Source organism: Molossus molossus, unplaced genomic scaffold (assembly GCF_014108415.1).
Source record: "Molossus molossus isolate mMolMol1 unplaced genomic scaffold, mMolMol1.p scaffold_m16_p_1, whole genome shotgun sequence".
In the NCBI taxonomy this organism is placed as follows: Eukaryota; Metazoa; Chordata; class Mammalia; order Chiroptera; family Molossidae; genus Molossus; species Molossus molossus.
Window position 1 is genome coordinate 110183673 of NW_023425344.1, and position 14886 is coordinate 110198558.

The following is a 14886-nucleotide window of genomic DNA, read 5'->3' on the forward strand; positions in this document are numbered from 1 at the left end:
ATGAAATATACTATAAGCAAATATTTTATATATATATATAGCTCCATAGGTTTGAAATACCAGAAAGTTCAGTATGACTGATGCCAGATCTCGGGGATTAAAAGAACAACAGAGAAATCTGCACGACAGGTTCCTAAGTGGATCTGTCGGTTTTGTATTTCCAGGCAAAGTGACTTTTCAACAAAGTAGGTCGGTCTGGCATTAGGTCACATCTACAGACCTCAGGGGTCCATGACAGCTTTCACGAACAAATGCCCACAGGACGATGTCTCTGAACCACACTCTGGAAGAGGTTTTAAATAGTCAAAGAATACATGGAATATGATTCCATAATAAATGTTCATATTGTGTATTCAATCCACCCTAACAAAAAGTAAAAATTACTGTTTGAAGAGCTCTGTTCCATAAATCTGGCTCCTTACGTCTAAATCCCCTTTCTCAACACTATCTTTAACATTATTTTACAATGTATCCTAATTTCTGCTACTCCACAAACAGTACCATGCTCACTGTAACACAGTTTCTACGACATTCAAAATAAACAAATGTCCCAACCCTCGTGGGCCATTTGTAAAGTGCGAATGTGTCATGATGATCGGTTCTCTCCTGCGCCCTCCTGCTATCTGTCATCTTATTTGGCAAGTGCCAGTGTGTGCTGTCGTATGAAACCCCTACAAACCACTATTCTCTTGAGACTTGAATCAAGGGATTAGACGTGCCTTGGAATCCCAGTGAGACGATTACCAAAGACAGGCAAGTACGTGCAAGAGACACAAGAAAAGTCTAAGAATGTCACTATAGGCTAGCCACCTGGCCTCCTTGCCATCCCTCACGCCTTCGGGCATGCTCCTGCCACTCTGTGCACCTGGACAGTCCCTTGGCAGGGAATGGTCACTCCTACTTTTCTCCACGACTGACTCTGTTACCTTCTTCAAGTCTTTGCTCAGATATCTTGACCAACCAATGTACAACACTCCCTCTCAAGTCCTGGCACCCCCGAACTCCATCCCTGCTTTGTTTTACTCACCATCTTAAATATTATGTATTTGCCTTTTGTCAGTTTCCCTTCGCTAAAATGCGAGTTCTGTGGGGATGGGGATTTGGAGCATCTTATTCCCTGATGTTTCCTTGGTGCCAAGAATATCATAGAAGAGGCATTTAATAAACATGTGTTGAATGATTGTTGAATCCTTATAGCAAGATGACTTGAATCCTCAACTCATTTCAGAGAAACAGGTAGTTATTCTCCTCTTGTTCACTTCACAGCAATGGAAACTCTCTAGCAGGGTTTAAGCAGGTGCCCAAACACCACACTGCCACAGGTGTGCCACAGGTGTGCCACAGGTGTGCCACAGGTGCACCAGGAACACAGAGGTGGTGCTGCACTCTCCACTTGTGACGTTTAGCGACACATGTTGTATTTATTATATGGGGCAAATATGTTTAAGAAATACTTTAGAAGAACCGGGAAGAGAGAGATATACCAACTCCTCTCCACTGTGAAACTCACTATGTGGTTTGAGATGAGATTAATCATTTTATTCTCCTCTTGAACTCAAGTCTAAATGAATATTCAAATGGAAATTGAAATACCAAGTTAAGCTTCACTCGACATAGCCCGAGAACTCGAAGAGACGTCGTTCATTGCCTAAAACAACCACACTGATTAAAATTGAAGCAACGGTCAACATTTGAAAAGTGTCTTTTTACTCCCTACATTCAAAACAAGGCATTTCATAATATTAATGAACATCTTTACTGATTTACTACACAGCACACACCAACCAAATTAATGTATTCCCTATAATGCAACAGTAATTATCCTCACAAACTTTGCTTTGACAGCCTTGGGTACAGAAACATTAGTAAGAAAATGGAATATACAGGGAACATTTCAACCTAAAAAAATACAAGTATTCTTACTCTGTTCAAATAAGTGGTTGTGAATTTTTAGCCAACAAATTGACCTTTTCAAAAAAATATTAGAATAATTGAGTCTGAAGTGGACCAAACCCAATGGTAGTTGAAGCTTATAAAAAACCTTTCAAGTTTTGCCCTCACGGCAGAAATCCTCCATTAGGCAGGCACTGCGTTGAAAGAATTAACCTTTTAGGATGATGAATCAGAAGGAGGGGATACACTTTGGAACCTACTCCTTTCTCCAGGGTCTGTGTACTGGGAGGAAGAGACAGACACCGCTAGGGTTTCAGAGTTAGTCGCTAGAGCCCTGGTCGGTTTGGCTCAGAGGTTAGAGCGTCGGCCTGCGGTCCAGAGAGACCCAGGTTCGGTTCCCGCTAAGGGCACGTACCTCAGTTGCAGTTTGTCCCCAGCCCTGGTTGGGTTGTGTGGGTGGCAACCAGTCGATGTGTCTCTCTCTCTCTCACATCGATGTTTCTCTCTCTCTCCCTCCCACTCTATCTGAACAAAAAATGGAAAAATGTCCTTGGGTGAGGATAAAAAAAAAAAAAGAATTAGTCACAAGAGCCAGGGAGGAAAGAAACAATGTCAAGGCCAAGGGTCTCTGAATAATATCTTTTGATTACTCTAGGAGGAGATGAAAAATCAATAATAGCACTAATATTGAGGTTAAAATATATTAATGTTTAATAATGAATAACCTGAAAAATGTCAGGTTTTTTTTAACTAATTCTGGGAGTTGTGCTTAAATTAAGATACATCTCCTTTAATTAAGTGCTATGAAAAATACCTGTCCGCAACAGGAAAAACACACAATCATCATCTTCAGATAAACACTGTGACATTTCATATCAAGTGATAATAACCTAATTAGTAACTTTCTTTTTTATTTATTTATTTATTTATTTATTTATTTATTTATTTATTTATGTATTTATTTATTTTTGTTACAGATGTTTCTCCTTTTCTTCCCATTGACACCCTCCTCTCCCTCTCCCTCCCCACCCCATCCCCAGCTTTGTTGTCCATTGGTTATACGTACATGCATATAAGTTCTGTGGTTTATCTTACCCCCTTCACTCCCTCTTCTGGGGATTGTCAATCTATACCCTACTTCCATGTCTCTGGGACTACCCTGTTCTTCAGACTGTTATGTTCATTATATTCCACAAATAAGTGAGATCATATGATATTTGTCTTTCTCTGCTTGGCTTGTTTTGCTTAGAATAATACTTTCCAGGTCCCTCCATGTCGTCTCAAAGGATAAGAGATCTTTCTTTCTTACAGCTGCATAGTACTCCATTGTGTACATGTACCACTGCTTTTTTATCCATTCGTCTACTGATGGACATTTGGGCTGTTTCCAGATCTTAGATACTGTAAATAGTGCTGCTATGAACATGGGGGTACATACATTTTTTCTGATTGGTGTTTCGGGCTTCTTAGGGTATATTCCTAGAAGTGGGATCACTGGCTCAAATGGCAATTCAATTTTTAATTTTTTGAGGTAACACCATATTGTTTTCCATAATGGCTGCATCAGTCTGCATTCCCACCAGCAGTGTACTAGAGTCCCCTTTTCTCCACATCCTCGCCAGCATTTGTTGTTTGATGATTTGTTGATGGCAACCATTCTGACAGGTGTGAGGTGATACCTCATTGTTGTTTTAATTTGCATCTCTCTGATGATTAGTGATGTTGAGCATTTCCTCATATGTCTCTTAGCCATTTGTATGTTCTGTTTGGAGAAGTGTCTATTTAGTTCCTCTGCCCATTTTTTAATTGGGTTCTTTGTCTTCCTTTTGTTGAGTTGTATGAGCACTATCTATATTGTGGAAATTAACCCCTTATCTGATGTATCATTGGCAGTTATGCTCTCCAATATAGTGGGTTGCTTTTCCATTTTGATGGTTGTTTCTTTTGCTATGCAGAAGCTTTTGAGTTTGATATAGTCCCATGTGTCCATTTTCTCCTTTGTTTCTGTTGCCTTGAGTGATGTATCAGTGAAAATTTTGCTGTGTATAATGTCTGAAATTTTGTTGCCTAAATTTTCTTCTAGGATTTTTATGGATTCAAGAGTCACATTTAAGTCTTTTATTTATTTTGAGTTTATTCTTATGTATGGTGTAAGTTGATGATCTAATTTCATTTTTTTGCATGTAGCTGTCCAATTTTCCCAACACCATTTATTAAAGAGGCTGTCTTTACTCCACTGTATGCTCTTGCCACCTTTGTCAAATATTAATTGAGCACAATGTTTTGGGTCCAATTCTGGGTACTCTGTTCTATTCCATTGATCTATGTGCCTATTCTTATGCCAGTACCAGGCTGCTTTGATTACAGTAGCTTTGTAGTATAACCTGATATCCAGTATTGTGATCCTGCCTAATTTGTCCTTTTTCGGGGTCTTTTTTGGTTCCATATGAACTTTTGAGGTATTTGTTCTAGTTCTGTGAAATATGTCATTGGTATTTTGATGGGATTGCATTGAATCTATAGATTGCTTTGGGTAGTGTGGACATTTTAATGATGTTAATTCTTCCAATCCATGAACAAGGTATGTGCTTCTACTTTTTAATATCGTCCTCTATTTCTTTTTCTCTGGACCACAGGCCGATGCTCTAACCGCTGAGCCAAACCGGCCAGGGCTCTATTTCTTTTTCGATGTCCTGTAGTTTTCTGCAAATAGGTCCTTTACTTCTTTGGTTAAGTTTATTCCTAGATATCTTCATTTTTTTTTGCCACAATGTTAAATGGGATTGTTTTTTAAGTTTCTTTTTCTGTGCCTTCATCAATGTTGTATTAGAATGCCATCAATTACTTGACGTTAATTTTGTATCCTGCTACTTTGCCAAATTCAGTTATTAAGTCCAGTAGATTTAGGATGGAGTCTTTAGGGTTTTCTATGTATAATATCATGTCATCTGTGAATAATGACAGTTTCACTTCCTCTTTTCCAATTTGGATCCTTTTATTTATTTTTTAATGTCTGATTGCTGTGGCTAAGACTTCCAGTACTATGTTAAATAAGAGTGGTGAAAGTGGGCATCCTTGTCTTGTTCCTGTTCTTAAGGGAAACACTTTTAGTTTTTGCCCATTGAGTATGATGTTGGCTATAGGTCTTTCATATATGGCCTTTATTTCATGTCGAGATATGATCCCTCTGTTCCCACATTGCTGAGCATTTTTATCAGAAATGGGTGCTAGATTTTGTCAAATACTTTTTCAGCATCTATTGATATGATCATATAATTTTTATCTTTCATTTTGTTTATGTGGTGTACATATTTATTGATTTGTGAATATTGTACCAGCCTTGCATCCCTGGGATGAATCCTACTTGGTCATGGTGAATAAATTTTGATGTATTGCTGGATTCAATTTGCTGGTATTTTGTTCAGGATTTTGGCATCTATGTTCATCAGGGATATTGGCCAGTAGTTTTCTTTCTTTGTAGTATCTTTTTCTGGTTTTGGAATTAGAATTATGTTGGCCTCATAAAATGAGTTTGGAAGTCTTCCTTCTTCTTGAATTTTTTGGAATAGTTTGAGGAGAATGGGTGTTAGTTCTTCTTTGAATGGTCAGTAAAACTCCCCTGTGAAGCCATCTGGGCCTGGGCTTTTGTTTGCTGGGAGAGTCTTGATTACATCTTCAATTTCCTTCATTGTTATTGGTTTGTTCAAGTTTTCTATCTCTTTCCAGTTCAGTTTGGGGAGACTGTATGTTTCTAGAAATTTGTCCATTTTGCTTAGATTGTTGAATTTGTTGCCATATAATTATTCATAGTATTTGTTAACGATCCTTTGTATTTCTGTGGTGTCAGTTATTATTTCTCCTCTTTCATTTCTGATTTTGTGTATTTGGGTTCTCTCTCTTTGTTTCTTGGTGAGTCTAGCTAAGAGTCCATCAATCTTGTTTATCTTTTCGAAAAACCAGCTTTGTTTCATTGATCCTTTGAATTGTTTTTCTGGTCTCTATGTCATTTATTTTTGCTCTGATCTTCACTATTTCCTTCCTTCTACTTGCTCTGGGGTTTTCTTTTTGTTTGCTCTCTAGTTCTTTAAGTTTTGAGGTTAGGTAGTCAATTAGAAATATTTCTTGTTTCTTGAGGTACGCCTGTAGTGCCAGGAACTTCCCTCTCAGAACTGCTTTTGCTGCATCCCATAGATTTTGTGTTGTTGTATCTTCATTTTCATTGGTTTTCAAGAAGTTTTTAATTTCTTCCTGGATCTCCATGGTAACCCCATTGTTTAATAACATGCTATTTACCTCCATGTTTTCAAATGTCTTTGCATGTTCTTGTTGCAATTGATTTCTAGTTTCATGGCACTGTGATCTGAGAAGATGCTTGATATGATTTCAATTCTTGAACTTGTAGAGACTTAGTTTGTGCCCTAACGTGGTCTATCTTTTAGAATTTCCCATGTGCACTTGAGAAGAATGTGAATTTTGCAATTTTGGGGTATAATTCTCTGTAGATATTTATTAAATCCATTGTATCCAATGCTTCATTTACAGTCTCTGTTTCCTTAATTTTTTGTCTGGATGATTTATCCAGTGATGTCAGTGTGGTGTTGAGGTCCCCTGCTGTGATTGTCAACTTGTCCTTTAAAGTCCTCCGAAAAAATTTTAATATATTTTGTTTCTCTTCTATTGGGTGCATATATGTTTACCAAGGTTGTATCTTCCTGTTGAACAGATCCTTTCAATATTATGTAGTGGCCTTCTTTGTCTCTAGTTATGGTCTTCATTTTGAAATCTAATTTATCAGTTATGAGTATTGCTACCCCAGCTTTTTTTCTTTCTGTTTGGAATATTTTTTTCCATCCCTTCATTTTCAACTTATGTGAGTCTTTTGTTGTGAGATGGGTCTCTTGTAAACAACATATATGTGAGTCATGCTTTCTTATCTAGTCAGCTAGTCTGTGTCTTTTTATGGGAGCATTCAATCCATTTACATTTAAGGTGATTATTGATATGTACTTATTTATTGCCATTTTTGTTTAGTGTGGTTTTTCTTCCTATTTCTTCTACTAATTACTGCAGTCCTTTTAACATTTCTTTCAGTGCTGGTTTAGTGCTAATATATTTCCTTAGCCTTTTTTTTTTTTTTGTCTGGTAAGCTCTTTATTTGACTTATTTTAAATGATAGCCTTGCTGGATAGAGTAGTCTTAAATTCAGATCCTTGTTTTTCATGACCTTGATTACTTTATGCCATTCCCTTCTGGCCTGTAGTGTTTCTGTTGAGAAGTCAGCTGAGAGCCTTATGGGGGTTCCTTTGTGGGTAACCTGTTGTTTATCTCTTGTTGCCTTTAGGATGCTCTCTTTGTCTTTAATTTTTGGCATTTTAATTACTATTTTACTTGGTGTGGGCCTGTTTGAGTTCTTCTTACTTGGGGCTCTCTGTACTTTTTGAACTTGAATGCCTTTTTCCTTCATCAAGTTAGGAAAGTTTTCTATCACTATTTCCTCAAATATATTCTCTAACCCTTGCTCATGTTCTTCTCTTTGGGGACTCCTATGATGTGACTGTTATTACATTTCCAGTTGTCCCACAATTCTTTTAAGCTATCTTCCTGTTTTTTAATTCTTTTTTTCTTTCTGGTTTTCTGCTTGGTTGATTTTTTTCTATCCCATCTTCTAATTCACTGGTCCGGTCCTCAGCTTCCTCTACTCTGTTGGTTAGTCCTTTCAATGTGTTCTTTATTTCTGCTATGTCTTTCTTCATTTCCACTTGGTTGGTTTTTAATGTTTCTATATCTTTACTCATGGTGTTGATGTCCTTACTCATGCTGTTGAGCTTCCTCAAGATCATGGCTCTGAACTCTACCTCTGATAACTTGCTTAACTACATTTCATTTATCTCATCTTCAATAGAGTTTTCTTGTTCTTTCATTTGAGATTTGTTTCTTTGTTTCACCATTTTGGCTATCTCAGTGGGTTTTGGAACCTGCCAAATTTTCCCTTGCGGGTGTTGGTGTTCTGCTGTTTGTGGCTCCCTCTCCTGGGTTTGGATGAGCCTGGGTGTGCCCACGTTAAATACCCCTGTCAAGTCTTACTTTCCTCGGTACATCTGAAAGCCCACGAAAGGTTCAGTTATCCTCTAGCTTTTTGCCTGGAGCCTAGTAGTCTCAGTTACTCAGGGCCTTGGAAAGTAGCCCTGGTGTTGTTTTTAAGAGGATTCCCAGAGGGTAGGACAGATGCTGGTTGTTAATGAGCCTCAATTTGCATTTCTTTGCCTCACCTCAAAGGGGCTGAATTTCTGAGGGAAGGGCTGCTGCTTTTCCCCACAGCTCTGGGAAGGAGCAAGCTGGCCACTGTCCTTTGTGGCCGTGACTCAGCAGAAACACCGAGTGCCCTCCAAATCCTGGGTGTCCCCACAGAGTTCCAGTCCAGTCCGCCTCCCTCTGCTGGAGCCCCAGGTGAGTGGCTGTAGCTAATTCAGTGCTTTGTTCTGGCTCTCTGCGCTGTGCAGCGGGCTTGGTATTTTATCCCTGAGGGCGCTGTTCACAGCTAAGACCGCTGCTGTCTTGGGTTCCCAGCCCGCCACCCTCTTGCGCCTCCATAGATCCTACCAGTGTCCCTGGTTATATGGTCCTGTCCTGCTGCTTTTCTGTTCCTTTTTTTGGATGATTTGTCTTTATTTTAGTTGTAATTCTCGTTTGATCCTTGAAGATTGTTAGTGTAGCTTTCATTCACTCTGCTGCCACTCTTTCTCTCTCTCATAGTACATATCTAATTAGTGACTTTCAAATTAAGGTCGTAGAAATTATTTCTGGACCCAAATTATGGAATTATTTATTTTTCCTGAGTTAACTTAAGAAAACCATAATCATAATCTAAAAATAAATTCTGTGATGAGTGCAGTTGGGTTACATATGCACGTGCTGACTAAAATATGGTTAGAGAAACAACTTTAGATGGAGAGTAGAAGCGAATCTGTTTGCCTGTCAATTTTAATGTACTGAGCCCACTAAACTTAATAGCGGGGAACTAAAGCCACTTGTTTTCTTTATGAGTTTACAGATTGTTCTCCATCTTTTGAGCTCAATCTAATCTTTCTGGTCTTGGTAGAAAACTAACTTGAAACATTAGAGTCACTGTTATTCCTGGAATGTTAAACTGTACTATACATGGCCATTATTGATTGACACAAATTAATTAGACATGTAACACTGAGAAATATTTATTGCTATCTTGTTTCTATAAACCAAGGAACATATCGACAATATCCCCAAATGATAAAAACTGCTTATCCTACCCTTGAAATTGTATATAATACACCCAAAAGAAATCTATACTATCTTACTGAGCACCAACAGTGTTGCAGTTAAAAACATCTTATGATCATAACCTTGACTTTGTATTAATGTATTTTCACTACTGTGTATGGACATGAACTTGAGGCAACTTAAAAATGGCAGAACAAACCTCGAGTTTCTATGTCTCATAGTTCCTGTTGCAGCAAGCACCCCACCATGCTTCGGCCACAAGATTTCTAACACATACAAACATATTTATCTGCTTTCCTAAGGCAACATTTTCCAAAGTTCTCCCAAATGTTTCTACTAACACAAAACCACTAGATGCCTTGAAGTTCTCAAATGACACATTTCTGTTTACAAAAATAGTTTTAAGAGATAGAAAACCATCGTGTACTTACCCAGGAGACATTTTTCCCCTTAGGTGTTTTTTGCATGGCAACATGCAGCACCGAGGTGGCCAACAACAGTTGCACCAACATGGAAAGTCCAGTGGAATAGATTCCAAATGTCCTTGTTACCCAAACGCAAAAAGTTCCCTGGTTTGCCAGGCACAGACATCATAAGTGACAATGAAGATAACCTTCAGGTAACCCAGTTTTCTTCTCAGTACTAAGCCTGTAAACACACGCATGATCACTCAGTATGTGGAGGCAGAAGCTTCAGCATGTGTATCTTTTCTAAGTCCATAAAATCCAAAGTGGAGTAGTTCTTTACAAAACACAACTTGAATCCATGTGGAGACATCCAAACGCGCAGAGGGATTCCTCTCTCCGTTGCTACACTGCCATTCCCAATTACTCCCCAAGCTTTAATAAAAAGCTGGGTAGCGATAGCTTACAATTACTTAGTAAGAAAAAAAAAGTGAAAGCAAGTGGCATTTAGGAGCCTTGTAGGTTAGCTGCTGCTGGCATCCATTTTAGGAGGCGCCCGACTCCAAGGCTGCCCAGAGGATAAAGAGAATGCGGAGCTCAGTTTCAATAAATAATACATAGTCTCAGGTACAATGTGTACCTGGAGGTACCTCCTGCACAGCCTCACACCGCAGGTATAGCTCTCTCCGCAGACCCGGGGACTCACGGTGCACCTGTTGATGGAACTGCTCCGTGAAAGGCTGGTCTCCTAACAACCGGTCGCATTTGTTTGTAAGATAAGAAAAACAGACGCCCCAGAGGGGACAGCATTAGATGTCCCAGATGGAAGAGCAAGGCTGGAAATCAGAGTTGGCTCTCTTCCCTTTGTTTCTGTGTCCTTGCATCCCGTTTCTTTTACCTCCTGTCAATCTAGATTAACTAAGCAGATCCAGGCTAAATTCTGCTACTATCAGTAGTGATTAGTGTGAGTTGATGAAATCGGATTATACAGGCGGACTTGTGCCTTCTCCCTGGGCAAGCGACCCCGTGCGACTGGAAAGCCTGGTGTCCTTCTCTTCTCCAGGCTGAAGCTTTCCAGAGGGAACATGCCAAGCAAAGACATCCTGGCCACCTGAAGATGCTCATATACAAACAGGAAGGGGCAGGAATCATCTATGTAACTTTTTACTCTTTTTTCAAATTCCATTTTTTCAGATCTATAGTTTATTTACCACAAAAGAAATGCACACCATTTTTCCATTTTATTGATTTTTTCCTCTGTAAGGGTGCCCAATTTCAGCAAGAAATTGAGGACACGGGAGGCGACAGAGGAGCTGAGAACTGCCTGTCACTTTTGCTGAGCGTCTGTTACACACCAGACACGACATAGGGGGGTTATCTATGCTCAAGTTCACGCAACCCTGGAAGGAGGTGTTAATATCAATATATTCAAGAAGAGGAAATTGAGATTTAGAGATGTTCAATACATCTCAATGAAGATACATTGGCCCAAAGCAATGCCTTTTAGACTCCTCTCTCATTAAAGCCAAATGTCATCGTCAGGATATTTTCATCAAGTGTTGAAAATTCTCTGGAATTATGGTTCCTGCTTATTTTAAAAATAACAAAGTTGTAGGGCTCCTTATAAGAAACATTTTGGATTAAATTTCTGTAAAGTATAAAACATTAAAGGGGCTACACAATTGACCACAAAAATATCAGTGCTGCTGGCCAAGGGTCTAAATGGGTAATGATTTTGGCTATACATTCAGCAGATATAGTCAATAATAATAGCCAACATTAATTGAAATCCACTATGTGGTATTTTGCCTTTTTAACAATCTTACTTAGTCAGAAAACCATAATCTCATGAGGATGATTTCAAATGATTTTGGTAGAGGCAGTATTAATCAACATTAAAAATTTTAAAACTATGCTATTACAATTAAAATGACAGATATGAGCTGAATTTTCAACCAATTCAAAATCAGATAAAAAATTAAAATAGTCACAAAAGTCATAAATAGTCATAAAAAGAATTGGTAAAATGAAATGTTTTATTTACTGTATCCTGTGTGTCTGTGTACGTGTGTGTGTGTGTAAATCTTGTCTGCTTCATTATGCTATAAGCTCCTTAAGGACATGACTCATGTCTACTAAATTTTTTCTCTTTGGGGAATACAGTACCTACTCATGGTTGCTCAATAACTGTTGTTGACTAACTAGGTATAGTTTCATATAAATTTTAAAACAGTTCATTGAATATAATTTTCTGTTAAAATTTCTGCAATAATACTATTAAAAACAGATAAAGCAATAAGCATCTATGATTAAAACACTCAATAAAACAGGTATAGAAGGAAAGTATCTCAACATAAGAAAGGCCATATATGACACAGTCTCAGCTAATATCATACTCAGTGGAGAAAAACAGAGCTTTTCCTGTAAAATCAGGAACAAAATAGTGTCCACTCTCATCACTTTTATTCAATGTAGTACTGGAAGTCCTAGCCAGAGCAATCAGACGAGAGAAAGACATAAAAGGCACCCAAACTGGGGATGAAAAAGTAAAAATGTTACTTTTTGCAGATGACACGATTTTTTGTATAGAAAACCCTAAAGACTCCACCAAAAAACTATCAGAAACAGTAAACAAATATAGTAAAGTTGTAGGATACAAATATCAATGTACAAAAAAATCCATTGCATTCTCATATATTAACAATAAAATTTTAGAAAAGCAAAATTAAAATAAATTCCTTTTGCATTTGCAACAAAAGAAATAAAATACCTAGGAATAAACTTAACAAAGGATGTGAAGGACCTAAATAGTAAAAACTACAAAGCATTATTAAAAAAGATTGAAAAAGACACAATGAAATAGAAAGAATTCCATGTTCACTGACTAGAAGAATCAACAAAGATAAAATGTTCATGTTACCCAGAGCAACATATAGATTTAATGTAATCTCCATCAAAATTCCAATATCATTTTTTAAAGAAATAGAACAAAAATAATCATCAGATTTGTATGGAATCATAAAAGAGCCTGAATAACCAAAGCAATCCTGAGAGAGAGAAAACAAAGCTGGAGGTATCACATTACCTGAATTCAAATTATACTACAGAGCAATGATAATTAAAACAGAAAGGTATTGGCAGAAAAACAGCCAAACAGACTAATGGAACAGAATTGAGAGCACAGAAATAAAACCACATGTATATGGGCAAATAATTTTTGACAAAGGAGACCAAAACACACAATGGAGAAAAGAAAACCCTCTTTAATAAATGGTGCTAGGAAAACTGGAAAGCCACATGCAAAAGAATGAAACTAAACTATAGTTTGTCCCATGTACAAAAGTCAATTCAAAATAGGTCAAAGACCGAAATATAAGATCTGAAACAATAAATTACATAGAAGAAAACATAGGTACTAAACTTATGGACCTGGCTCTTAGAGAAGATTTTATGAATTTCACACCAAAGAGAAGGTAAACAAAGGCAAAAATAAATCAATGGGACTATAACTAAAAAATTTCTGCACAGCAAAAGAAATCACCAACAAAACAAAAAGGCAACCAACTGAATGGAAAAAGATATTTGCAAACAATAGTTCTGACAAGAGATTAATATCCAAAATATATAAATTGCTCATACAATCCAACACCAAACAAATAATCCAATTAGAAAGGAAGAAGTAAAATTCTCATTTTTTGCAGATGACATAATATTACATATAGAAAACCCTAAAGATTCCACCAAAAAAATTTAAAACTAATACATGACTACAATACATTTCAGGATATGAAACCAATGTATAAATCTGTTGTGTTTCTAAAAATTAATAACAAGAAATTAAGAAAATAACCTTATTCATAATTGTGTCAAAAGTATAAAATACCCAGGAATAAATTTAATGAAAGAGATAAAATACCTGTACTCTGCAAACTATAACACACTGAAGAAAAAATTGAACAAGATACAAATAAATGGGACAATATACTTTGCTCATGGATTGGAAAAATTAATATTGTTAAAACATCCTCAATACCTAAAGTAATATACAGATTCAATGAAATCAGAATTAGAACAAGTACTCCTAGAATGTATATGGAATCACAAAAGACCTTGAAGAACTACAGAAATCTTGAGAAAGAACAAACTGGAAAGTATCATGCTCCCTGATATCAAACTATACTACAAATCTACAATAATTGAAACAGTATGGTACTGCCCTGGCCAGGTGACTCAGTTGGTTGGAACATTGGCCCATACACCAAAAGTGTTGGGCTTGAATCCCTGTCAGGACACATACTTAGGTTGTGGGTTTGATCCCCAGTCAGGGTGTGTACAGCAGGCAACTGGTTGATGTTTCTCTCTCATATCAATGTTTCTCTTTCTCGCCTCCTCCTTCTCTCCCTCCCCCTCCTTATTTCTCTCTCTAAAAAACTAATAAAAAAATTTCAAGTATTTTTTTTTAAATTAAATGAAAATTACAAAAGAAATGTTAGATCTCAAACGATAAAACCCCTAGAAGAAAACATAGGCAGTAAACTCTTTGACATCACTCTTAGCAATATCTTTCTTTGATCTATGTCATCAAGCAAGGAAACAAAGAAAAAATAAACAAATGGAACTACATAAAACTAAAAAGTTTTTGCACAGCAATAAAAAAAAAAAAATCAACAAAATGATAAGACAACCTACTGAATGGGAAAAGATATTTGCAAATGATATATCTGATAAAGGGTTAATCACCTGGCTGGTGTAGCTCAGTAGTTGAGCATAGACCCATACACCAAGAGGTCACCAGTTCGATTCCTGGTCAGGGCACATGCCCAGGTTGTGAGCCAACTTCCCAGTGGGGACATGCAGGAGGTGGCCAATCAATGTTCTCTCCCATCAATGTTTCTATCTCTCTCACCCTCTCCTTTCCTCTCTCTCTAAAATCTTTTTAAGGGTTAATAACCAGAATATATAAAGAACTCATACAACTTAACACAAAAATCAAAGACTCCAGTGGAAAATAATGTGCAGAGCTCATTTGGTTTGGCTCAGTGCTTACAGCATCGGCCCATGGACCAGAGAGTCCCGGGTTCAGTTCCCACTAAGGGCATGTACCTCGGTTGTGGTGTGTCCACGGCCCAGGTTGGGGTTGTGTGGGTGGCAACTGGTTGATGTGTCTCTCTCCATATCAATGTTTCTCCCTCTCTCTCTTCCACCCTCTCTCCCTCCTGCTCCATCTGAAGATAAATGCAAAAATGTTCTCACATGAGGATTTAAAAAAAATGCTCAGAGGACCTGAATAGACATTTCTCCCAAGAGGACACACATATGGCCAACAGACATA

General features: G+C 37.5%; 1 protein-coding gene across 2 annotated transcripts in view; it reads right to left on the bottom strand.

Annotated features, from left to right (window-relative positions):
- CACNB2 (calcium voltage-gated channel auxiliary subunit beta 2) overlaps nucleotides 1-10438 on the bottom strand; it is a 203299-nt gene extending 192861 nt beyond the window's left edge. For both annotated transcript variants that reach the window (XM_036253850.1, XM_036253870.1), the window contains exon 1: nucleotides 9582-10438. In XM_036253850.1, the coding sequence (XP_036109743.1) occupies nucleotides 9582-9662 (81 nt within the window). In that variant the 5' untranslated portion in view covers nucleotides 9663-10438. The remainder of the gene's footprint in view (nucleotides 1-9581) is intronic.
- Between the last annotated feature and the right edge of the window lie 4448 nt (nucleotides 10439-14886).